The sequence below is a fragment of the Lemur catta genome, chromosome 3 (assembly GCF_020740605.2).
Source record: "Lemur catta isolate mLemCat1 chromosome 3, mLemCat1.pri, whole genome shotgun sequence".
Classification (NCBI taxonomy): Eukaryota; Metazoa; Chordata; class Mammalia; order Primates; family Lemuridae; genus Lemur; species Lemur catta.
The window spans coordinates 79805868-79833180 of NC_059130.1; the positions used below are offsets into that span (position 1 = coordinate 79805868).

The window sequence follows — 27313 nt, forward strand, 5'->3', positions numbered from 1 at the left end:
AAATCTAAAAATCTGAAACCAGGGACAATGTGCCTTTTAAAGGAAATTATTTTTAAAATGTTTATGACATATTAAGTTATAGGGGATATCTAGACTCAGTCTTTAAGATACCTTGGCTTTGGAAAGACTGTAATATATAGAGTTTTAAAAACCCTGAATATGCTATTTAGTAGTTCAAGCTCTGTGGGATAGAGCCCAAACTTTGTCCTGACAGGGCCTCTTAAAATTGACCGTACTCATGCACTAATTGCCTAAGCTGCCATGATGGCCAATGTGAAATGCGTTCAAACACCACGTAACAGCTGTGATTATTGGAAATATGATGAGTGATGATTTAATGGGTAAAGTTGACAAGAATCCAGTTCCATGAAGGGAATGTAAACTTTTACATAACATGCAAGTGATACCATGAGATGAGATGAAGAAAGAAAAATCAAAACAATTATTTGAGAAAAAAACCAACCACCATAGATTAGACAATTACAGAAATTAACAGAAATGGAAAGGGAATCCTCTAATGATCTGTTGGAAGTGAAATGGAATTAAAAACTGCAGTCCTGCAAAAGAGAACTTCAAAAATAAAATCCATGCAGATGCTATTATATAGCCTCTTGGAGAATGATCAAGTGCTGAGACCTATGCTGTTTGCAAGTCTTTCCCTACATTTAAAAAAAAGGCAAAAAACAAGAAAATAAACAACCAAAATCTCACAACAAACATACAGCCATGGGCTGTTTTGCAGCATTTCCCTTCACCAAATTGTCAGGTTTATATCAATGTTTTAGCCCCCATTTCTGAGCAACATGATTACTAAAACATAGGCCACTTTGAAAGTATCCTCCTGAATTCAAAGTATCTTCAAGGGCTGAAATCTACTACTGGTAGATTTCACACAAGGAGGAGAAGAAGCATGAGAAGAATCAGTCTGGTGTTTGAAGTCAGGGGACCAAGTTTTACTCCTAATGTGGGTATCACCCAGCTCTGTTCCTTAGTTTCCTCTCCTGAAAAATGGAAATCATACTTTTCGTATGGTTTTTAGAGCTCAGCTATTCTGGGTTTAAAATCATTCACTCTCTAGGTTAATTTGGGCAAAGTTATTTAACATTTCTGAACCTACATTTCCTTATCTGTAAACTGGGTATAAAGGCATCAATTCAAAAGGCTTTTCTGAGGACTAGAATTAATGTACATAGGTGCCTAGTATATAGTAGGCTCATTAATTCAACAAGGGTTTTGAGAATCCACTATGTGCCAAAGAGTATGCTAGACTCTGGGTTATTTATATTCTTAGGATTGTTTTTAGAATAAATTAAGATATATGGAAAGTAATCAGGATCACGCAATGCAATGAGGCAACACCAGATAATTGAGAATCAAGAATCGAACTGTTTTCAAGTTACCCTGGAGGTCCATGGCATGAGCTAATAGTTATTTTCTGAGGCCTGGGTTTTACTTGTGCTCTGCAAGCACTAACGGCAGGAACCAGTCACAGCTAGTGAGTTAGCTGAGCCTGCTGCCCAGTGCTCAGGACGGCTCTGCTGCCGTCTGCAGCGGATGGCTATTATTTTTGCCTGCCCAGCAGTCTTTCACCTTTTCGTCTGGAAACAGAGCTCTAATGTTTCTTTGGGGAACTCTCTTTCCATCAGCCTCAGTCTGCATGGTTAGGGTGGGTTTAACCCTGCCCTCTGGCTCCATGGGTGGGCATGCAACCCAGCCTGCACCAGGGAGGAACCCTATTATCTTTTAAACATGAGGATTGTTTTAAAAGTGAGCAAATGACCCAAGCCAGGGCAATCAGAGTCATAAGCATCCAGGAGTAGGCCCTTTGCTAGATCTGTTGTAAAAAAGCTGCCTTTTTTTCCCCCTTGGGATTATTAAATTGGTGGGAATTAAGCCTGGAGCTGCTCGTACCATCTGTGCCACAATCTGAGATTTAGCCTAAGAATGAAGCTCACAAAGAGGACAGCAGAGCTGAGAAAGAGATAGACAGAGAAAGAGAAGGAGAGGTGGGGGAAGGGATTTCTGAAGGTCGTACCTGAACAGCTGGATCCATCTCTACCTGAAGCCATACATTGCTAGAGTCTTCAGTTACATAAACTTATCCATTATTTTCTTTTAGGGGAGTGGAGGGGTGGTCAAACAATTTGGTTGGATTTTTTTAACTTATGAGAATCTTTTGCTTGAAAGAGTCTGTGTTAACATATCTCCTGTTCATTATCTGGTATGCAACAATTCGACAACTCTTATTATGATACTCAGGAATCTGGGGATACAGGAAGATCTAGAGCTATCCCTCAGGGATACCAAGGTTTTTAAAATTCATATTGCATGCCAACAGAAGGATCCACACAACCTGGCATAAGTAAATTCAAATCTCCACAAATACTTCAAATACTTGTGCTATAGTATCCCTCAGTCTTCTTTAAGTTTCCTCTCATTAATCTGGAATAATCATTTGTTTAAAGCCTGTCTGTTCTGCTAGATTGGAAGGGCAGGACTGGCTTGTCTAGCTTGTTCATTAGGGCCTAGCACAGTGCGTGGCAGATAACAAGTGCCCAAGATTATCTGCTGAATTGACTATTACAAACAACAACTCTTGTAAACAACAAAGGGGCTTGTCCCTTTAGCGAGGGCCATGCCTGAACGAAGGCAGGTCACAGTGATGCCTCCACCATGGCTAAAGGGTTACCCGTCACGGGAGAGGGACCACTCGCTTCACTGGGGAGGTTCCCCTGTTCTTGCAGCCATACAAGAGCGCTGGGATGGGGGAAGTGGGTTTGCTCCCTTTCCTGAGACCACATCTCTCCTAGGCATGTGTGGCTCCTCCCCGAGAGGAGAAACACATTCTTCCCTCTACACCAAAAGAAGGAGAGAACTGGGGATGGAGAGTGAGGAAAGAAAGAAGTGGGACTCATCGCAAGAGAACCACATACAAAGAAAGCAAATAACAATACAGGGACAGGGCAGTCTGAGAGATAATGGACATTTATTGGATACTTACTGCATACCAAGCCCTTTATATATATCATCTCACTTCCTCTTCCATTAACGCTTTCCAGTTTGGGACAGATGGAAAAACCAAGACCAGCAGAGGACGACTGACTTGCACAAGCTGACACAGATCCCTGCGGCTAGTCGGGATTTGAATTCTATCCTGGCTGACTCAAAGTCCACGCTCTTTCCCTGAACTCTGCTGCTCCCATTTATTTTCCAGAGGGTAAATGGCTTATTTTCTTTCAGAAATTTCCATGCATAGGCCCCTTATATTATAATAGAACCCAGCAACTTTGATGATCTTCATGTGTGTTTAATGCAAGAAAAGGAAATTGTGCTGGGTGTGGTGGCTTGTGCCTGTACTCCCAGCTACTCAGGAAGCTGAGGCAGGAGGATTGCTTGAGGCCAGGAGTTTGAGACCACCCTGAGCAACACAGCAAGACTTTGTCTTCAAAAAAAAAAAGGAATTGTTTGGGGAAAAAAGCAGCCACCATTTTACAGGAAGAAATGGCAAATGTAAATTTACTGCAAAAATATAAAGTTTAAAGAACATTCCATACACATGGGTGATTAAATGTGCTAGTTTCAACAGCACAAAGGATGCAGCCCGGAAGGGGTGACTGTCAGTGAGATTGCAACCACATTAATAAGACCGCACATTCCCATTTTGAGTATCAGCACTCGCCCCTCCTTTTCCTACATGGATGATAAGCTGATACTACATAAACATTGTTACAGCTACAGTTCCATGCTACAGTAATTCACTTAACTTTAACATGATTTATGATTCTGTCAATAGGAAGGTTGAAAACCTTGCACTGAAGCTTAAATGTGAGCTTCATATTTAAAACAGTAATTGTGTGTGTATGTGAGTGTGATAGAAGAAACTATTCCACATAAAGAGGAGATATAAGTTCAATTTTGAATTTTTTATTCTATGCTGATAAAAGGAAAATAAATAATGAGTCTAAACATGGAATCAACATTAGATTAAGCTAAACCAGAAGGAAAGAACTACTAGCAACTTATCTGATTATGCGAGTTACAGTCCAAGTGTATGACACCCGGAAGTCCTATCAATGAAGGGATTTCTAAGAAACCTAGCTCAGAACCAGCGCGTTCACTGTGGATGCATATGTTGGTCTATGATACGTGTGTGTGTGTGTGTGTGTGTGTGTGCACGCATCAGGGGGGCACGTGGGCCTGTGTGTGATTGAAAGAGAGATTTCGAGAAAGGGGCAACAAATTCCAAGGAAAAGCAGCTCTCTTTGTCAAGATGAGTTGAAATCTAGGTCCACTTGGTTAATCACCCTATTCTCTCCAGCACTCACCCTGGGGGCCATTTGCCTCTTTAAGAGATTAAGGAGCCAAGTGGTCTCACTGCTCTATCCTGTCCTCCCTGGGACAACATATTAACATGATGCCACTACGGAAGAGCTCTCTTTAGAAGTTTGCTGCGGGGATGACAAATTAACCCAGCAGGGTGTCCCACACATCTATCACAGTACAAATTATTAGTGTAATAGAGCTTTTAGTTATGCATTTATCTAGTAATTATTGAACGTTACACAAAACCAAGCTGAGCAGCCATGGCCCTTTATGAGGTTGGCTCGGTGGGTGGCCTTACAGTTAATTTAGGATAGTTCTCCACTAGGCAGTTCACTTGCAGACAAATTAGCTAAACAGCCTTCTCCTTTAAATATTTTCCATGTCACAGTGAAACCCTTTACAATACAATAAAGGTACAGTTTTAATTACACGCTTCCTGACTTTTGTTTAGTTGTAGTTTTAAAACATTTGCTGGCTCTCTGTTTTCCTTTGGCTGGGCAGTAATAGCTGGTTGTAAGTATCTGGCTAATGAATTTAATAATTTCCTGAACTGGGACTTAAAGAGCCTTTGCTAAAAAGCTGCTTTTCCTCTTTACTGTCTAGCTACTTCAAATCCCTTCGACGTTTCCCATTAGGCTGGGCACTGGCACTTCAGCTAACCTTGACCGACACTCACAAGCCCTCCTGTTTCTTCTCTGTTCCATGCTCCTCAAAGGTGGTACTTGTTAGGTCTTATGATGCCTGCGTTTGAAAATCAATTGTGGCAATTCTTCCTGGAGAATGACAACGTAATGTTTGCTCAAATGACACACTCCAATAATAAATAAACACCTTGCGTCTGCTGGCAGATTATTTCAGCTCCTTGTTAGCAACAGGTACTTAATTGCTTCTCATTTTCCTGAGATGATTCAATTGCACTAAACCAGGAGAGACAAATTAGATTCAGTGAGCACCAGCATGTTCTACAACTAAGTTAAAAGCTTTCCTAAGAGGCAGAGAAGTTTGCGGATATGCTAAGAGAAAGATGAACAAACCTAGCACTTGAGGGCCTATGCCAGGGGGTGAGGGGTGCTGTGGTTATGCTAAGAGTGAAGCATCAGGATGGATATTCCTTCTGGAATATCCTCCTTCTGGAGGGCCCTTAGTTGGGACAGAAATATTTTCATGCCACAGAAAATATTCTATAATTTTGAGCTCATTTCTCTTAATGCCTATCAAGGTAGAAGCTCTTAATTAAAACCAAACAAATATATCTTGAGCACTTAAACATGCTATATGCCTTCCTACATGGTGCCAGATATATGCATTTGAATATTATATTATTATTACACAACGGAAACAGAAAAAAAGTCCCTATTATTCCCAAACTTTGTTTGCCTTCAATCAAATCCATGCATTCATTCATTTCTTCAACAAATATTTATTGAGTGCTTTCCTTATGCCAGGCACAAGGCTGAGGGATTCAGAGATGAGTAGTAAAGACGTGATTCCTGCCCTAACGGGCCCTGCCATCTAGGGGTAACTGCAGCCTTCGTATTTTGCCTCTTTTTCCCTGCTCCTCTATTATTGTCTATGCACATTATGAATCCACACTCCTCCAACCTTTCTTGGTGACCCCAACTTCCCAAAAGGTGATCTTAATTCTCATATTTCTCTGCAGTATATTTTTCTTGGCTGAATTTGGAGATATTGTTGACTTCAGACCCTCAGATGTTTCATCACTAAGAGTGGGATCCCTGTTGGGCCAGGAAGATCATGGACTTAGAGAGGTTTATAGAGCATATAAACTTCTGACTGCCTCTCCAAACAGAAACTGCAATGATTCTTTGAAAGCTGCATAGTAAATCTTTGGTTTATATGGCTGTTGTTTTTGTGTATCTTATGCATATTTTCAGAATCAGGGCAATTTTATTCCTAAACTCCCTACGGGTTTTCTTTTTCCTTGACTTATAAAGAAGTGGGGGTTAACCTCGTGTTCGCATTTTGTATGTCAATTCCTCGCTACTTAGTTATCTAATCGCATGACGTGTTTGCTGTTGCTGTGTTTTGCATGCTTACAGTGAGAAGGCAAACTGTTTGAGAATGGGGTGCAGTGCCAAACACCACGCAGTTCTCCATCAGGACACTCTTCCCCTTGTCTCCCACAGCACCCTGTGCTTGTCCTAGCAAAATGACACAACTGCTGCTTTTCTCATGCACCAGGAGGTAAGCACTCTGAGGACAGAATCCATGCTTCCCTTGTTCACTCTATTCAACAAGCTAGTAGAGCACCTTGTATAAGTGCTTGATAAATATTTGTGGAAAAAGTTAATGGGTCCCCAGATGGTAATGAGAATCTGCAAGCTAATTTCAACATTGAAAAAAGCCAAACTGACCTCGAAAAGTGTTTTTGAAGTGACTGAACTCCTAACAGAAACCCTGCATTTACCAGTAGCAAGGATTCATGGGCTAATAAAAAAAGGCTAAGTGATTTGTTTATGGGTGCTATTAAAAAAACTCAGTGTGATAACACAGGGTATGTCATGACGATCAAAAGATCTAAATGGCTATGTTATGTCTTTGACTAATAAAAAATGTGAAAACAAACTAATTATTTAAATAAATGTAGTTTTTTTTTTTCTCCCCATGGGGAAGAAAAAGGTAGAACCTACTGGTATGGTGGAAAAGGTGCTGAACTGGACACTTGATTTCTAGTTTTGGCTCTGGCCAGCTTTTATTCCTTATCTGTAAAAATAACGTGGAATATGTTGCTAACTGCTGACCAGCATATTTCTCTCCTATTTACCCTCTTACGAAACCCTAATTTTATATAGGGTGGCAATATGCTCAGCCAAAACTTTAGAGTCTCTAGCCTCTCTTGCAGCTAGAGGTGATCATGTGACATACTTCTGACCAAGCTGTGCAAGATTCTATAAACGGTGGCAGAATGTGCTAGCAGGTATTTTTCCTCCTCATCCTCTCCCTTCTTCCTGCGTGGCACGCAGATGCAAGGCAGGAGTGTGGTGCCCATACTGTGACTCAGCATGAAGATAAAAACAACCCACTGAAGCATGGCTAGGAGAGGAAATCTCAAACTTTGATGGCACTGTGGTAGCACCACAATAGCCTTGAATCACAAACTTGCTTTTATATGAGAAATATACGGCTCCTAATTTTCTTAAGTCACTGTTCAGTCAGATTTTCTGTTCCTTTCAGCCAAACACATTCTTTGTTGACACAGGGAACACATTAGACCAGAAGATTCCCAGACCATAATTCTTTCAACTCTGCCTCCCAATGTGTATTGTGCAGGCTCCTCCCTCTTCCTAAATCTCTAAAGCAGACTTACTTTACTTAGTGCAGAGTATTTAAATAAGTATTATTCATTATCTCCTTGTTTTTGAAAATAGCAAAGACTTTCAGCAGAAAGATAAGCTTCCAGAAGACTCAAACTTTCAAGAAACTTTAAAATATCTCTGATGATTACTCCAAATAATTCTCAAAAAGAGTTAGACCCTTTAGGCCAGGTGCTGTGGCTCACACCTGCAAACCTGACCCTTTGGGAGGCCAAGGCAGAAGGATCACTTAAGGCCAGGAGTTTGAATAGGACTTTGAAGCCAGCCTGGGTAATACAGTGAGACCCTGTCTCTATAAAAGCAATTTGCTGGATGTGACTGTACATGCCTGTAGGCCCAGCTACTAGGGAGGCTCCCGGGAGTTTGAGATTGCAGTGAACTGTGATCATGCCACTGCACTCTAGCCCAGAAGATAGAGCAAAACTCTGTCTAAAACCAAACCAAACCAAAACAAAACAAAAACAACAAAACAGAGTTAGACCCTTTATCAGTGGTCCCCAACCTTTTTGGCAGCAGGGATGAGTGAGCAATGGGGAGCAGCTGTAAATACAGATGAAGCTTTGCTCGCCCACTGCTTGCCTCCGGCTGTGCAGCCTGGTTCCTAACAGGCCAGAGACCAGAACCGGTCTGCAGCCCAGGGGTTGGAGACCACAGCTTTAGATCATCAGGCAAACTTACAACTCCTGAAAAGGCAAAGGGGAGAACAAAGTTTTTTTTTCTCCAGTTATCATGCATATAATAAATTGTCATAATTAAATATTTTATTATGATTACAATTTTAAGTACTGGTAAAAAAAAAAAAGTCTTTGAAAGCCCAGTCTCTCAGCTTAAAGTGAACAGTAATTATAATAATGTATAATGATGCACAAATGCCTTTACTGAAATTTAATATCTTCCTCCACCTGCAGGATATTTCAAAATAGTTTAACCTCTTTACCTACTTTTAACCACATAGAGAAACAGGTGGCAAAATATTATCCCCATGGTACAGATGGCCAAACTGAGGCCACAAGGTTAAGTGATTTATCAAAGCCACAAAGAGAGCCAGTGCCAGAGAGGGGATTCATTTTAAGAAACCACATGTCTCTGTCATTACAATGTAAACAGGGAAGTGGTTGCAACAGCACAAACTAAGAAAAATCATAGCTTTTAATATCAAATCTTTGTTTAGATAATCTTGTACAAGTTTTCTTTGGATGAAAGGCCATCACACTTTCCTATCTCTGCCATTCCTTATAAAGCAGTACTGCGTAAGCTATCAAACACTTCTCACCCTTGGCTCTTCCCAAGCAGTAAGAACCTACCAGGGTCAGGGAGGGGACGAATGTCTTTTGTGTGCATTTATATGCAACTTGACTACTTTTCATTCCTTCAATCAATATTTGAGCATAAAACCCACTGTGTGAGGCACAGTGAAGATAGCGAAATATATAAGTTACATATATAAGTTCCTTTTGGAGGTTTCACTCTAGGAGGGCAATGAAACATGTACATTAACTAACAAAGCCAGACACAGTTGGTGGGGTCGATGTGCAGATATGAAAGGCTGCAGGAATTTAAGGAGTGTGAGATGATGGCAAGCTGGGTGTAGCAGAGAAGGTTTCATGTCAAAAGTGGTACTTGAGCTGGTCTTGGGGATGGGAAAAATGTTTATAGGTGAAGGCAGTATGGACAGTAGGGGATTTTCAAAGCCTGGATGAAAATGATTACTATGTTTCCAGGCACTGTATGAATGACTACAAATACATGATTTCATTAGCTCCTTGTGTAATACTTATAATTCTTTCAATGTAGAGATTATGATCTCCAATTTAGAGATGAGAAACCTACAGTTCAGAGAGGTAAAGTAACATACCAAGTGGAGGACAATGATTTCAAACACTGGTCCATGTGACCCCCTGAGCTTTTGTGTTTTTACACTACTATAGACTAAATGTTTGTATTCTCCCTAAATCCATATGTTGAAATCCTAACCCCCTGTGTGATGGTATTAGGTAACCTTTGCAAGGTGATTAGGTCATGAGGGTATATCCCTCATGAATGGGATTAGTGCCTTTATAAAAGAGACCCCAGAGAGCTCCCTGGCCCCTTCTGCCATGTGAGGACATAGCAAGAAGACAGCCTTCTAAGACCCTCGCCAGACATGGAATCTGCCAGAGCCTTGATCTTGTACTTCCCAGCCTCTAAAACTGTGAGCAGTGAGTTTCTGTTGTTTATAAGCCGCCCAGTCCACAGTATTTTGTTTTAACAGCCCAAGCAGACAAAGACACCTGCTATGCTATGCTGCCTCATAAGGCCCTATTTTTTTGCCTTTGCTTTGCAATCTTTCAAGACAAGTTTCCTTTGTAAAATTTGGCCACTAAATTTCCAAATATAGCTTATGTTTACAGTAAAAAATAGGGCCCTTGTTTTTTTTACTGAGGTTGCCTTGCTTTGCTGTAACTCTGTTCAAATATCTCCTCTGTCCTGAGCACCAAGATGTGGTAAACAGTCATTGCTTACTAACTGGTGCTTGGTGCTTGTGTAGTTGAGGCTTTCCCACGAGAAATGTTAGGGAAGGCAGCAGAAGGCTTGTAACCTGGTGCTAACCAGAGGTGAACACACCAGGGGATTCTGAGCAAGAGAACAGTAAATGGCCTCCCCTGAGCCCCATCCCCATCTGCTAAAGACCTAATAAAGGAAACACATTTCTCTTCTACAAAGTCCTTTTAAAGTTTGATTTTCTAATGATTTCCCATTTTGGGTTGTGACAGCTCCATGCAATAAAAGAAGCATCAGAGGCTGCATTCTCCTTAATGTGCACACGACACATCTATGCCATACTGACTCCACTGTCCTTCCTCAACTTTGGCCTCATGGTCCTAAAGCACCAAGTCTTAGTCTCAAATGTGATATCATTCCAAGTACTAGCTTTCCAGCTAGTTAGAGAAGAATGAAAGGGAATACAGTACCTGTAGCAAATACTTCTTAAATAATGAGATGCTGAATTCCAACCTTTTAAAAATATCTTAGCCAAAAAAAAAAAAAGTCTTATGTTAGCCTGTCTCAACTCTATGATTCTTACCACAAAGATGCAACTGAAGAGTTTCATCACAACTATTCCAATTCCCTTCACCAGACCACCAAGGGGGGTGGGGTGCAATAAGAATGGGTACCTGAGCAGACTTTCCAGAAAGGAGAACCGAGGATGCTGGGAACCATCTTGAATTCTGGTGAAAACAAAGAATCTTTGGTATTCCATAATTCTCACACTAGGCATCTTTCTCTTTTCCTCATATACAGTTTTATGACTATGAACAGGAGATCAAAACTGATTGTGCTGTGGGCTAAGGAAGTCCATTCTGGTTCCAGCCAGCATGGACCATTTTAGCAAACGTGCTTAGTCATCTAGCATGAAGCAGCTCCCAATCATGTACCCATGAGTAAGTGCTAGTTACAATACTTTCTAGAATTACAGTTTTAAGGCAAGGCACACATTAGGCACTCTCACTATTTATTGAATAAATGACAATATACACATATTATTTGTGCTCTTCATGAGTTCTCACAAATTTTTTTATTGTAGTTCCTGTAGAAGAATGTAAGACTGAGAGGAAAGGTTCATTCAACAGTAGTATTGTGCCCATTCTAATGAGGACGTTAAAAACCCAGAGGCAAAGAGGTAGTTTACCCAGCTCTCCTGATTGCTAGCATACTGTCCTTCCCATTCTTATTAAATAACTCGCTACATCATGACTCTTCCTTTGCTTGGAATGCTGTCCATTCATATAAGCATCTTTTAAGATGGGACTTCAACATTACCTACACGTTGAATTCTCTTTATTTGATATAATGTGATAAGTAATAGCACATTCCACATCCTCTTCCAATTACTTATTTCCTGTATGTCTCTCTCCTGCACTAGGTGTATGCTCTGTGAGGACAGGAACCTCTGGCCCCAGTGTCTACACAGCCCCTCGGTAAATCCTTGTCTAATGAATGACTGAACCTCCACAGTCCCCTCTCTGCACTCCTGCAGAAACTTTTACTTTGAACATTCATTTAGCATTTAGAATATGTTAACCTGGCCATAAAAAGATGAGAGATAACACAAGCCGTATCTCCCTGAGACCGTAAATATTCCGACTAAAAGGGCTTCATATCTCTGCTTCCCCACTATAGTTTAGATGCTCAAAGAACATTAACTATGAATACAATATCATAATAGTATCTAAAAAGACTTATTTTGGGACCTTATAATCCAATTCAGATGCAGGTTTTTGATTTAAAAATCAATCAATCAATCAATCTAGAGAGAAAGCCTCTCTGATTTATACCACACACAAAGATGAAATAATAAGGCATCTTGAGAAAGTTCTACCAATGATTACAAGATGTTGAAGGATGAAGCAAGTAAGTTTTCATGATTGTGGATATAGAAATTGCTTCACATCCTAGTTGGAATGCTTATTTTCGACAGTGTGACTTCCATGTGTGCACTGGACAGCCCTCTTACCTGCCATATTTCTCTGAGATGCACACAGAGTATTTATAAAGGGATTCAGATTTGTGGGACTAACACTGAGATTGATGCAAGAAATATCAGTTTCCCCAGGCGTATGTCAAAGCAGACAAGAGACCATAACTTTCTAGGATGTTTTATGATACCAGCTGGTAGATCACAGACCTACCTAAACGGAAATCTGATGGAAGAAAGCAAACGTGGTTACAATTATTCATACGCCTACTGTGGGAGTTTCATAAACAAAATAATAAATATTTTCATCTTGCAATAAGATCAGGTTAAGTGATTTGCTGACATTCTCTTGGGGTTTAAAGCTTGACTTTAATGTGAAATACAAATCATATTTCTGTGGGCACATTTTAATAATAAACTTAAAACCATATGAGACAAAAATAATGAAAACTTTGCAATGAGAACCAGACAAACTATCTACCACTTTAAAAGGAGTGAATGAAGACTGCTCGTTAACACCCTGATGCAAACAGCCTCAACACAAAATGCTACATATTGCAATCAGGTTTCATGGAAAGAGAACAAGCAGGGATGAGAGAATGAAAAAAAAGCTATTACTTGAAAACAGGTAACTGACCACATGGAAATAAACTCAACTAACACATGCACATGCGTGTACACACAAACACACACACACCCTCACACATAACTTGTAGAACAGATTTGATTTAATTCACGTTACTTCCCACCTCTTTGCAAAAATCCCACTGGCAAAAAACATTTTGGTTTAATGCCTTTTTGTCTTAGGAAAGGACCAAAGATTTGATGTCAAATCTCTTTGGTCTCTAAAATTCCAATTCTAAAATTCCAAGGATAAGAAATTGGAACACTCACTGCCCTTAGGAGCATTCTGGGGGAGTCCTCATTGTCTCTCATTTTGCTACTCTGGTCTGAAGGCCGTGATACATGCACAACCCAGGGTCCCAACGGAGGAGCTCACCTCTGGGTCCTGTGATGACAGGTCGGTGATGCTGTGTGAATGCCGTTCCCAGGGAGGAGGTCTGCGAAGGGGAGGGGCTGCTGAAACCAGACTTCTCCGACTTCTTCAGTGTGGTTGGAGATGGCATTCCTGGCAAGAAGGATCAGTTGATAAGTATACTTTAATTCATGGAACAGTGGCTTGTGCAACCTAAAAGATAATACTTCAAGAATTACAAAAAAAAAAAGGAATTCACCTGTGAATGGAAAATTTGTTTTGAATTGCTTTGCATTTGTCACAGGAACAAAAAAAGGACAGTATGGTCCCTGATAAGTTGGTCTATGATTGATTTCAGTTTATTCTACTACATCACAGAAGGTTATTGAATCTTCTCTAATAACACACGGTTGAACTTTTCCAGTGTTGTGTGTGACTGTGACCTCTGGGACCCTTAAAAAGAAGACCACCCATGCACCCACGGAGACCTCTCATGCAATCACTTCATCTTGCCAGTTACCTTGCTTCAGCACCAAAGTACTTTTTCCGTATTTTACATAATTTAGCTACCTTAACGTAAAACACTCTCAACAACGGCAACTCAGTTGTTCAATGAATTATTTAAAATAGAAGAAAAGAAAAAATAAAAGTAAAAAAAATCTTAAATGCCCAACAATTGGTGACTGGTTAAATACACATGGCGCAACCAATGCAAACAATACTGTAAAAGAGTAATGACACGGAAAGATATTCATAATATAATGTTAACTGATAAAATCAATTACGAAATGGGATGTTTATTATGACACCATTTAAAAAGGTATTTCTATGCACAGAGAAAGAACTAGAAGGAAATCAAATAAACTGTAACAGTAGTTTTCTCTGTGTGTGGGATGGGGGTGATTTGCATTGCCTTCTTTTTACTTACTTGTCTTTTCTATGATGAACATACATTACTTTTATGTTAAGAAAATGCAATAAAAGCTTGTTTTTAAAAATAGTATTTTTACTATATAGTCTAAGGTTTTCACAGCATTTCCAACATAGGAAATGCTTTGGGAAGAAAATAATGGGAAAACAATCCCTTGTAATTACTGGATTTGTAATGTTCTCAGCAACCATGCTGACATACACAACTGGAGGCAACTATCAGTTTGGTAGGGTGCCAATTAAAACAATGAAAATTGAGACATAAAAATAAAGGAAATGACTCCTCGTCTCCACACAAGAGGACAACTTTGGGCTCTCTTAAGTTTGCAGCATAAAATTGGTCTGCAATGATAGTCAGAAGAAACAAATTCCATTTTACTTATACATGTTTACCTGTGTTGTGTTCTGCCTATGACTAGAGAATTACTTGGGTAAACTAGAAAAATAAGTAACAAAAGTAATAATGATATTAGCACATAACTGTTACTGAGTAATAATTGCTAAGTACCATGGTATAGATCTGTCCGGAAATTTAACTAGTTTGGCCTACATCTAAGTACATCCTTGTTATTTCTGATTGCAGATTTCCTTAATGCGATTCTACAACATGACTTTTCAAGTGTGACTACAGATCCTATGAGGACAGAGACCATGTCTGCTTTGCCTCCCTCTATGTTTAAGACATCTGTCAAAAGCTCTGGAACATACCAAGGTCTGAAAAGTTATTTAAACTACTTGTACAGTTCTTAGTTTTATCTGTGGCTTTACTAACAGATGCTTGGACACAGCAAAACTTGGGGTTTTGATTCCAAAGAAAGAAACAAATTGCAAATTGGTATGCACATTTGCACAGTCAGACATGAATACAATATGAATACAATGATATCTTGCTAATTTGACAAATGTGAATCAGATCCTTTCTAGATCAATATCCATTTCTGATCTGAATTAAAAACAAAGCCACTAAGTCGAATGACTTTAGCTGTATTTGCTTGTTTGTTGAATCAGTAACCAGTCATACCGTATCAATGTTCCAACATGGGATGCATTGAGGTTTTGGATGAACATTCACTGCAACTAACCTAAGCTGTGGTTATCATCATGTAATTACATTAGGGAGGAGATTTCAAATAAAAAAATTAAAGAAATAAAGCTACAAAAATGTAAATAAATCTCCTAAGTCATCCAAACCTCTCTTGTGCAAACCAGCTTTTAGGTTGTCAACCAGTCCACTGATTTAAATTCAGTCAAATGCCTGGACTATGTGTCATGAAACAGAAATAGAATAGAAAATGAAAAATGTCCAAACTTGAAGATGGTAGTTTTTTTTTTTTTTTTTTTTTGGACAATGGAATCACTGATGAAATCCAGTTATCTGAACTAATGTTATTAAAGACAGCAAATGGTTGGACTCAAGAAGAAGTTATTACTTCTTTGAAAAGTTCATGCTTTCCAATCCACGTCATTTTAAATACTGCAGAAATATTGACATGATTTAAATCCAGTGTTTACCCTTTCAAAAGAGGAATTATAAGTAAAATTTAGGCCATAACAAGTATCAAGAATGATCAAGTTGGTATATGAATTTAAAAAACAGTAAAAGTTAAATCCTTTTTGAAAGGGTTAAAGAGGAAAGAAATACTGTCAGCATGCAAGAACAAGCCAAACCATGTATAATCTTCTAAATTTATCATAGTCGAGTAATATGAACCCTAAGGCTATCATGAATCTCAAAATTACTTTGTGTTTTCAATTTTTAAAGACTCATATTGAGCACATTTCCTTATTATATACTTTAATATTTTCTCTACATGCATAATGTATGTTTTGGTTAATTTGCTTCGTATACTTAATTGACCAGACAAAATTTCAAAATGCTAGTAAATTGCTCTATGTTAAAAGTTAGAGAACATTAATCTTGGCTTTTATTTATTTATTTGTTTATTTTTTTGAGACAGAGTCTTACTCTGTTGCCCGGGCTAGAGTGAGTGCCGTGGCGTCAGCCTAGCTCACAGCAGCCTCAAACTCCTGGGCTTAAGCGATCCTACTGCCTCAGCCTCCCGAGTAGCTGGGACTACAGACATGCACCACCATGCCCGGCTAATTTTTTTTCTATATATATTTTAGTTGGCCAGATAATTTGTTTCTATTTTTTAGTAAAGACGGGGTGTTGCTCTTGCTCAGGCTGGTCTCAAACTCCTGACCTTGAGCGATCCACCCGCCTCGGCCTCCCAGAGTGCTAGGATTACAGGCGTGAGCCACCACGCCCGGCCAGGCTCTTATTTTTGAAATCAAACTTGGTTCTGTACACGACTTTAAAAATAAACTACTCATTAAAATCTCTTTTGGCAATTATCTATGCACAACTGTTACACAATTACTGTACAGATTAATGACTGATTGGCTTTCTCCTAATGAATCAAAACTTTGATTTCAATGTATTTTCAAGGAGTATCAGATTTTTTTTTAAAAAGATAAAGTAATGCTACCCCTTTTCTGAAGCAAACAAAATATTACTTCAAAGTTCAGTACAGAAAAATAAAGAATTTTACAGCAGGAGAAGCAAACAAGTACCATATTTTGTTTCAATGGGACATTTCATCCTTTTGATTGGTATAAAAAACCCAATGGTGGTAAAAGAACTGGAGATAGATTTCAAGAAACATTTTTGGCTTGTCATTGGTTTTCTAAACATCCAGATTTTCTGAATTTCTCTCCATTGTGCCATTTTTCTAAGTCACCTGAGTCATTTCCAATTGTGTTCAGTAGACAAAGGCAAACATACATGGAATTCTAGTCATTTAGTGGCTCTCATCCCTGGAAGCACTTGTAAGTATGAAGCCCAACAAGAAAACCTTAAAAATATAGGCTAAATACAGTATTTGCAAAGATTCCTTTAGATTCATCACTGATATTTGTGGTAGTCAGAATTCTAAGATAGTTCCAAGGTTTGTGGCCCCTGGTGTACCTACCTTGTACAATTCCCTCCCCTTGTGTGTGGGCGGTACTTGTGAATATGATGGCTGTCACTCTTGTGGTAAGGTTTTGTTATATTGCAAAGGCAAAGGGACTTTTGCAGATATATTAATAATTAAGGCCCCTAATCATGTGACTTTGAGTTAAGGAAAGGAATATTATCCCTGGTGGCCCTGACCTAATCAGGTGAGCCCTGTAAAGGAGGAACTAGAAGTCAGAGAGATTCTCCTTCAGACTTTGAAGAAGTCGGCTGCCATATTGTGAGAGGGTCACATGGCAAGGAACTGCAGGCATCTCTAGGAGCTGAGTGGGGCCCCTGGCTGACAGTCAGCTTTCAGAAAGTTGGGACCTTAGACCTAAAACCACAAGGAACTGAATTCTCGTCAACAATCACAAGAATTTGTAAGAGGACCTCAAGCTCCAGAAAGGAAGGCAGCTTGGAAAAAATTTTAATTGCAGCCTTATGAGACCCAAGCATAGGGGCCAGTTAAGCTGTGCCCAGATTCCTGACCCAGGGAAACTGTGAGATAATAAATAAATGTGTGTTGTTTCAAGATGCAGAGTTTATGGCAATTTGTTATGCAGCAATAGAAAACTAACATACTCAAATATAAGGCTATTGCCAGTGCAACAAATGTGTACATTAAAGTTGCCTACTGTATACTAATTAGTCTTTAGAATTCCAGATGTTTCCATTATTTTCACCTAATCCACCCTAGATTGTGAGATTTTTTTTTTCATTAGCCTACACTAACCCAGAGAAAATGGTAAGACATCTTTTTAGAAAAGGGGCTAGGAATTTGTTATTTCTAAGGACAAAAACACTTTTGAAAATTTTTATTTCTCCCTGATTCTTCCAAGCAATATCAATAATAAATCAGATTAAATGATATGAAAACTCAAAATTAATTCTCGGGGTCTCATAAGAGATCAAGGTTTATCTTATGTAATTTTTCATTGCAACCTGGTATTACAAAAAATAAAAAGAAGAAACAGGGAAAAATCTTAATTAATTTCACCTCTCCCCCACCCCCAAATTATGAGATTTACCAAACACTTTGTCATGAACTCTATAGTGACAATGGTAAAGGAAATACTATAGGACTGATTAGAAAGTACAGCACTATTCTTTGCTTGAGAAAACTGCTTAAAGGCAGTGTTTTTAGGAGTCAAAGGAGCCACAATATTAAAATATTAATGGGAATGGGGGAGAAGGAAAGTATCACCATAAACTATGATCATTCCAATGACCACAGAACAATATGCTGGATTTTTTAAAAGGAAAACTGTAACAAGTCAGTGTTAGTGCTTACTTTGTTAGAGCACTTATTTAAAAATTCATTCTGTGAGAATGCTGCTAAGGATAATAGGACCTTATCTTGTCTGTTGCAGGAGTTTGGGAGATGTAATTGGAGTTGTCAGAGAAGATTTAACTGGTATACGTTCCTTTCTTCAAAGTGTCAAAGTCAAGAACACGAACAGAAAGTTTAGTTTCAATAATGTTATAGTCAAGAACTATTTGAGAAAAACTCTGAAAATATGCAACCTTTACACTTCAGTTTTTAAATAAAATACATAAGCAGGTTGGAGAAGACCCCAAAATACTGTAAGTTTGGTTGCTCATGACAGGGATATTCTCCTGTCCACTGTCATCATCTAAGTCCCAATGACCCATCTTTATAACTGTTATTACCAAGACAACTATTATACCAAACCTAAAAGGCTATGGGAAGAATTCACCCATCAAGTGGCCTCAAGACAGACAGGAGGCAGCTAAAGAGATAACATCTCTGCATATTGACCATTTCTAAACATGACTCAAAATAATAAAAGCCACAAATTATGGAGTATCTACTATGTGCCATGCACTTGCAAATATCTCAAATCCCTATGTTTTCATCTCAGATAGGTAGGGACTATTATCCTACCTACCCATACCTTAATTTTGCAGAAATTAGATATCAAGAGATGTTAAACAATTCGTCCAAGGTCATACAGCTATTAAGTGGTATTTCAGACCCAGGTTTCTCTGGTTCTAAAGCTTGTACATTTTGTAAAACATCATACTACCTCATGTAGTTTCCCTAGTACACTATAAAAACAGTGTCCTATTTATGTCAATAAAGTACATTGATAGTTGAAGTTTCTAATGTGGTTATCCAAAGGAAAAAAAATCAAAGAAAGGTTATATCAGACACAAAAGAGTATGCAAAATATAAAGGCCACTCTGCAGCATACTAAGAATCATTTATCTTATGTACTGAAGCTTTTTCTTGGTGTTAGTAGGGATCAGTTGGGATTTTATTAAGCACACTGAATGTCTTATCAGTGATTCTAACACAGAACCTCCACAAAATAAATATCACATAGATTTAGAAGAAGGTAATGACCCAAGATGTTAAGTTGTAAAGGAGTATATACACATTTAGTATTTACAAAAGGCCTCTTGCTTATTCAACAAGTTGCTTCTTCTATAAAGCCTCCTGTAAACCATATTATATCTCTATATATGATCAGAAAGGATGAAAATTCTCTTAAGACTCATTGATATCTTCCAAGCCTAGACTATATATTTTAATACAATAATAGCTCACTTAACCAGAGGCCATAACGCTCATAGTTATTTAGAATTCAGTAGTCTTGAAAGCAAGGAAGGCCTCTGAGTGCCTAAAGTCAGCTTCAAAACAGGCAACTAAGTTGAGGCATTTAGCTCATAGGCAAGTGTGATTTTACAGGAACTAAGAAAAGTGTTTCAAGGAGAAGGCTGCCACCGAGTTGAATGCTACTGAGAGATCAAGTATAATGAGGATAGAAAAGGGTCCACTAGATTTGGCAACATGGACGTTTCTGATAATCTAGGAGAGTGAGGCCGATGGAAGAAAGGACCGAAGGGTTTATCAAACCAATGGGAAGTGAAGAAGCAGAGAAAATGGGTATAGTCAACTTCTGCAATGAAATCAGTCTGCAGAGGAGAGCAGAAATATAAGGTAGGAGCTATGGGGAGATGGAGGGACGCAAAGGAGAGCTTCCTGAAGCTGGGAGAGTCCAGCATCTTGTCTGCTGATGGCAATAGCCCAGCAGACAGGCAGAACACAATGACTCTGAGGAGAGAGGATGACTAGGGAGAGAAGTCCCTAAGAAGGGGAGAGGCTACACAAATAGTGTAGAGGAGCCAGGATTTGAACCCAAGGAGCTTTTCAGTGTACCACTCTACCAAGATGCCTATTTCTGGGAAAAAATAAGTACTATTTATCTATTTTATTGGTATCAACCTATCATGAAGTGGTTTACATTTGAGCTTATTAATGACACTTAAACATTTTTCTTCTTGCAAACAGTCTAAGCCTAAAAATGATGCTAACTGCTATTATGACTGTTCTTTTTACATTCAGGCATTCAGATTTCCCTATACCTCCAGGTCTCAGTGTGGGGAACAGATAGCCTAGTCATGTCTGTCAGACTAATGGTATCAGTATAAATTCCAGTGACATTTCCCAAGCCCAGGATGAAAGTTGAGTACCAGTACCATATTTTGCATGTCATCTACTACAAGCAGATTTATGCTCAGACACGTCTCTTCCAGATGCAGAGCTATACTGCGCTCTAGCAATTATCCCAAAGGCAAGAACAAAACCTTTCTAGAACGATTTCAGCTACACCTTGTGATTAGATCATCTCTAACCAGGATGCTTAATAAAGGCTGTGACTGGAGAGATTAATCTCACAGTTAAGGGACCATTCTGTTCTTGTGGGTATAAACATATGCTTGTGATACGGGAGGTAGTTGAAGATACTGTACTTCTCATAGATTTGTGTTCTAATGATAAAATCCATTAGGGTTCATTCTAGTGTAATTTATTATGATTAACATACTCAACAATAAAAAAGGTAAAACATTCAGACTATTCTGACTTTTAGCCTTTTTCAGTGAATAAAAATGTTTTAAAATCATTTTTATGATGGGGAGGATAAATGAAAGTTAATATAGCTTCTGAGGTTTATCCTTTTTACTCTATATGCAACCATTTAAAATGAGCTGAAAGGACCCCCCAAAGAATTATCACATCATAAAGAAGTACAGGTAATTTAAATGGCTTGGTGACACAAGTGATTTCTTCAATTTTTAAAAAATGGGAGCATGGAGTAAAAATTATATGGATTATTCAGGAGGAAAGAAACGATGAGTTCTCTAATATATTCCAAATGTTCATTTGCGAGTGAAAATTTACAACCAGAGAGAGTAAAGAATAGACACAAAGAAAATGTCATATAAAAATCTGGTTGCTGGGCCAAAAGCAAAGTCTCTTAACTCGTTAGGGGGTTTCCTCCCTCTTTAAGGTAAACACAGACACCCAAGTGACAGGACTAAAATTAAAAAAAAAATATTTTACATGCTCCATATACGTACAAGAGGTTGGAGATTCCCTACCCGTTCCATTTGCCCCCTAACTAACCCATCCCCCCATGTGTCAAGGGAAGGACTAATTTTGGCACAACACAGCAAACATACATATTCACAGGAGGACTGAGGATAAAAAAGAAATATCTGAAAAAACCAAATTATTTCTTTGCATAAACAGTAAATATAGTATAATATAGATACTGTTTTATTCATTCTGCTTAGATATCCAGCTGAATAGTAAAAAAACTCAATCATACATATGTTTAGTTTATATCTGCCCTGGCCAATATGGTAGCTACCAGCCACATGTAGCTGCTTAAGTTTAAATTAATTCAAATTAAATGAGTTTAAAAATTCAGTTGCTCAGCATAGCCACATTTCAAGTGCTCAATAGACATGTGGCTAATGGTTACAATATTATACAATATAGATACAGAACATTTCCATCATTGCAGAAAGTTCTTTTGGATAGCTCTGGTCTATATGATACCAAATAACTTTCTACTTTTTTGGTCACGCTGCACAACATTAGGTGAACCTTACTTTTGTATTTTTTAGCATGTTGTGTCCTTTTTTTATGTTCCAAAAGCAAACCATATGCCCTATACAAATACAGAATTGCACAAAGGGAAAAACATGAAAGTCATTTCCTCTATCTCCAATGAGCTGGAGGTAACCCAGCACTCAAGGTATCTGTAAATACCCTTACAGATACTTTTCTTGGCATATAACATTAGCCTTGATGATGTGAACTTAAGTGTTTATTAAAATGTTCACTTCTGTCATCTAAAACATGATCGAAAGCTTGGAGCTTAAGCGTCCTACTGGCAAAATTTAATTTGAAAAAGATGTGTAGCCTGTGATGTCCTGTGTTTGGGACACGCCTGCACTAGGCTCTATTAGTTCCAGTGTTCCCTGGATACAAGCAGAGCACCCATCACTTTATCTAAAGTAAAAATGTGAAACTGATTGAAACATTTCATAAGGGGAAAAGAAATAAAATTTTAGGTCTCTTCAAATTGCTTGAACTGTGAAATCAAGTAATAAACACTAGAAAAGGTTCTGTCAGCTAGAATCTAGGCTTGATGTAGTCAGCATTTTCTTGCTAAACCTTATTATGGCAAAGCATTTGCTTTTTCATCTCTGTACTCTGTTCATCCCCACAAATAAACTACTTTGACCTCCACCTGTTAGTTAGTGAAATCTGCCTGCCATCCTTCAATAAACCTATTCTTTGCATTCGAAGGCCTTTGAGTCACCAAGAAAGTGGGAAGATAGAGTTGCACAATGAACCGAGCTGATATCACTTTATAACTATTCAGTAGTTCATAGTTCAAGCTAGAAGCTACATAGCAAAAAAAAAATAGATTTTTTAAAAAAGGTATTGCCTGCAGATGCTGGAAGAGGGTAATACATTTCATCACGTTAACCTGAAATTTTTCATAGAAAGAGGTTCTCTCTTGACTCTAATTTAATGCAGAAAACTTCTAGTCCATTCCTTATAAGAAAATCTCTCTCTAAAAGAGTGAATTTTTAGATAGATGAGCCAAAAGGTTAAAAACACTTCATTTCAAAGCTTAAAAATACTTCACATTCAATTGTGTTCATTATACTTATATTTTGCAAAACAAAATGAACCACTAACCTCAAATGCAGCTTTATGGAGGCAAAAAGACCACACTATTATTAAATACTATTCAAACAAACAAACAAAAACAACAGAAAGGGAAATAACTGTATTTATGTAACTCACATACTACATGAATCATTTTATGCTTCTTTAACAATGACATAGCAGAAAGAAGTGCTCTGTGTAAAGTTGCACTTCTAATGATTAATGCTACATTCAACAGAAGAGATGATGTCTAATTATGTTAAATACTTATCTAAGAAGGATTAGCAGGATGTTTCTGCTCACTGTCATTCTTTGTGACAATGTAATGATAGATCCATTTACTTATGAGTGCAATTATTAAAAACCGTGCTGTTTTCTTAACTGTCTTCATATCTTGGAAATATTTTATTAAAAATTACTTATTTGACACTAAGGGTAAATGCTTGGCAGAGTTCTGCATATCAATTAAGTAAATGAGTTAGTTTCATTTAGTCAGTCTCTGTTGAGTGTCTTATTCAAGTTAGGTGAAACTTGATCATCCTAATGCTTTTATATTGGAGTTAATGATTCACCCCTTTTTATCCTTGTCTTATTTGTCCAAATCCTAAAGTTTGGTTTTCACTTAAACTAAAAACTGCTCATGGCCGACATTTTCCCTGGAGTCATGATTTAACACTTCTTCTTCATATTCACACCTTTTTTTGGAACGTAACACAAGGATCCAATTTTATACAGACAACTCCCTACAGGCCAATCAGAATGGGTTGCTAGCTATATACCATATTTTGCGGCTTTTTCTACTCATGCAATGAACTTTATCCAGCACTTGTGAGGAAAAGGTCTTTATACAAGATAAAAACAAGAAAGCAAACTAAGTTGGGCACTACCACTAGGGCTGGCTAACCCCAAACCAAAAGACTGTTTCCATGTATGTCTACATAGACAGAGCTAGGTTCCTCTCTGTTTCTGTCCTTCCACTTACCAATTCTCAAATGACAATTGCCACCAACCCTGCCCTTGAATGTCAAAAACAACCAAATATGGGTATTGGATGTAAGTTATTTACGAGACTGCTCCCACAAGGAAGAATTTATCTATGTTTATGGCTTTCGTCAACTGAAGGCAACTATCAAGTAGGCCAAGTGGCAGATAATGGCATTTATAATAAATTATAGCTCCGCAAAAGTCTTCAAATGTGTGGCTAGGGCAAAAACTATGTGACCTAATATAATGAGTATTTATTACAAAGATTTTTTTTCTAAACTAAAGTCATGTTAAGGCTTCAGTGCTGATGAACAAACTCATAAAAATATCAAGCACATCAAAAGGAGAAAAATTACTAGTTAAGTCTTTTGAGGATAAGATTTCTGAGAAAAAAAAATCACCCACTGGAAGAAAGAACTCTTAAAATTAGAAGCAGGTGTCACCATCATGAAGTGATAAATATCAAAGAATAACTGGCCCTGTAAAGCATTCTTAAGCATCTCATACTACTTTTAATCCTTACACGTGTATTTTGACATGAGAACAAGAAGTGCTGCTTATATAAGTCTCTGAAGAGTGTTAAAATGTGAGAGATATTGCACAGCCATTTTGATAAACCCTCGCTTTGGCTTGGTTCATGAAATGGCTGAATGGCAGATGGCAAATTCTGACTGGCATTAAGTCGTAAGTAATCACGATATCCTAGAATTCATTAATCTTGGAAGCTAATCATAGTGAAGTGATTTCTGAGTTGGGTTAGCTAACATGGCAGAATAATCTGGTACTACAGATGACACTTCAGATTAGAAATGGATATTGGGTTGCCATTCCTTGAATGACTTGAGTACATTTCCAGCTACACAAATGAAAACTTTATGTATACAAAGTGGAAGATCTCTGGAGATTGGAATGTTTCTTCAAAATGGAGAACAATAAAATGCTCAGACCACATTAAAACGCTGAAGTGCAGGAGTATTATCTGGATGAACACTGAACATTCACAGCTGTCTGTAAAGCCGGTTTTCCACAGTGGGCTGAACACACTGGACCAGAGGCAGAGTTCCTCACTCCAAACGGACCAGAGAATCAAGAATGAATTTAAAAATCCAAATGTTTCAGATGGGTTTTTAATTGTTAAGAAAGGGAGGTCAGTAATACTTTACTCTGAAGAGGCAAGCCAATTAACTGTGTTTAATCAGCTTTGTCATTCTATCTTAGTTTAATTTTTCAAGTTTAAGAGATACTTTGAAATAACGTGACTTTTTTATCCCAGACGTTTTCTCCCGTTTGAGAGACATACTTTGTGAATCAGTGCTGGACAAAGCCCTCTGCATTTTGCTACTTGGTGTGTTGTTCAGGCATCCATCAGGAAAACAGTCCCTGATTTACTATGTCAACGTGAGCATTTCTCGTAATCTTCTAGGATGTAATTCACCCAGCATCTCGAAATGGGTGCCATGTCTCTGATTAATTGATGAGTTTATGATGTATCTAAAATCCTTGGATGGATAGAGTTGGATAAATAGGCATTATTATAATCCTCTGCTGAGCAGGAAAGCAATTGGGATGTGCACAGCCCCATCAGAAACTGCTACATGGCACAGGCCGAAAAGCTATTGACTCCTGGGATCTGCATCTGCCAGAGGACTTCTTTCTTCTCCCTTTCTCTCATTTCCCATGTAAAACCCTCTTATTCTGGAGTATGGAAGAAAACTACTTTATTTAAAACATTGATAGCCAAAAAAGACAGAACTTTATTTCCATATAAACTTACAGTGTTATACTTTCTTATTTAATATTAAATAGAATCATCAGTATATAGGAAAAATATAAAAACATATGCGAGAGGGAAATAGGTCTGCAAATAGTAGTACTAGTGATCTATATCACCTTTTTAGAAACTAAATGAATATATATGTACATGCACATATATATGCGTATGTATAGCTTAGAGCAATATATGGCCCACAGTACGTACTCAATAAACATTAGCTATTACTATTAGTTATAAAACACATGTTTAAAATTTTAGCAGCAGTGACAAAATATAAGCAAATATATCTTTATTGTTAATCAAATTATGGTATTAATTGAGCCTATGGAATAGCTACATTGTGTTCATAAAACAGAACAGAGGAAGTAAGATCATGAAAGAAATATTTTGTTCTGTTTATATCAGAGGTTAAAATTACCTTCTATTTGAATTCTACAAATATTTAAATATTTATTAGATGCAGGAAAACACCACAGTAAACTCTTAGGTGTATGATCTATTTATCTATCCATTTATCTGTCTTTTTTCATCTTTTGTTTCTCCTCTTGCAACTATACCTTCTGGTTATTTTATCCTTTGGTGAATTTAATCTCTATTCTAAATAATTTTATTTCTTCTAAGCAAATATTTCCTTAAATTCTGCCCAATCTATTACCTGTAAATCAGAAAACTGTTTCAGCCAGGGGAGATTTGGGTCCATGAGTGCAGAACAATCTACTGTATCTTTTGCTGGATCAGGATGGCACAGCCTCGTGCATGCACTTCCTGAGGACTGCTAGTATGTCAGCTCTCTACGTGCTTCTTAGAGATAAAGTGAGATTAGACTCTGATATGATGAAGGGAAGGAAACAGGGGCCAGTATTCACTGCCGCTCCCTTACTAATGGAATGGCTGATGCATTAGTTCTTTCAAACAGATAACAGTGGAAGACTGTGGTCTAAGCCATTGAATAAACTCACTTACATGATGCTCGTCGTACTCGCATCTTATATTAACAGAAACTGTGTATCTGTTTAACCAGCTACCCTGTGTTCCTTCACTGGGCTGTAAGCTCTTTGAAGGCAAGTTCAGTCTTTCTTATTTTTATATTTCTTCTATCATCCTGTACAGTGCTTTGCATATCATATACACAGACATGTACAATATGTCTTTAATTAAATTTCATAGTATCATAAAATCATATAGCACTTGAGAGTTTTCAAAGTATTTACCCCCATAAATATATAATATTTCTTTAAAGCTTTAGGACTTATTAAGTATATTTTGATTACATTAAAAATACTCTATGTATAGTCCCATGTACAGTCCTTTGCAAACAGCTGGTGATTAATAAATGACAGCTCTTGTTTTTAGGATCTCATTTGATCTTTTCAAAGCTATGAGTTAGGAAGGCAGGGCTGTTTTATTGTCCTCAGTGGTTTACCTATGAGGAGATGAAAATTCCGAGTAGTCTGCTAAAAATCTCAGGCTTGCTCATGGCAGAATACAAGAATTGCAGACTTTATTAATCTTAATTTGTACTTTTTCCTCTTTATAATATAC

At 37.9% G+C, this 27313-nt stretch overlaps 1 protein-coding gene across 5 annotated transcripts in view; it reads right to left on the minus strand.

Moving 5' to 3' along the window:
* Positions 1–27313, minus strand: part of NFIA (nuclear factor I A) — a 351020-nt gene that overhangs the window by 63994 nt on the left and 259713 nt on the right. For 3 of the 5 annotated variants that reach the window (XM_045547886.1, XM_045547887.1, XM_045547888.1), the window contains 2 exons: positions 13115–13243; positions 10814–10867 (listed from right to left, as the gene is read on the minus strand). In XM_045547886.1, the coding sequence (XP_045403842.1) occupies positions 10814–10867; positions 13115–13243 (183 nt within the window). The remainder of the gene's footprint in view (positions 1–10813; positions 10868–13114; positions 13244–27313) is intronic. The other 2 variants (XM_045547889.1, XM_045547890.1) reach the window with 1 other exon arrangement.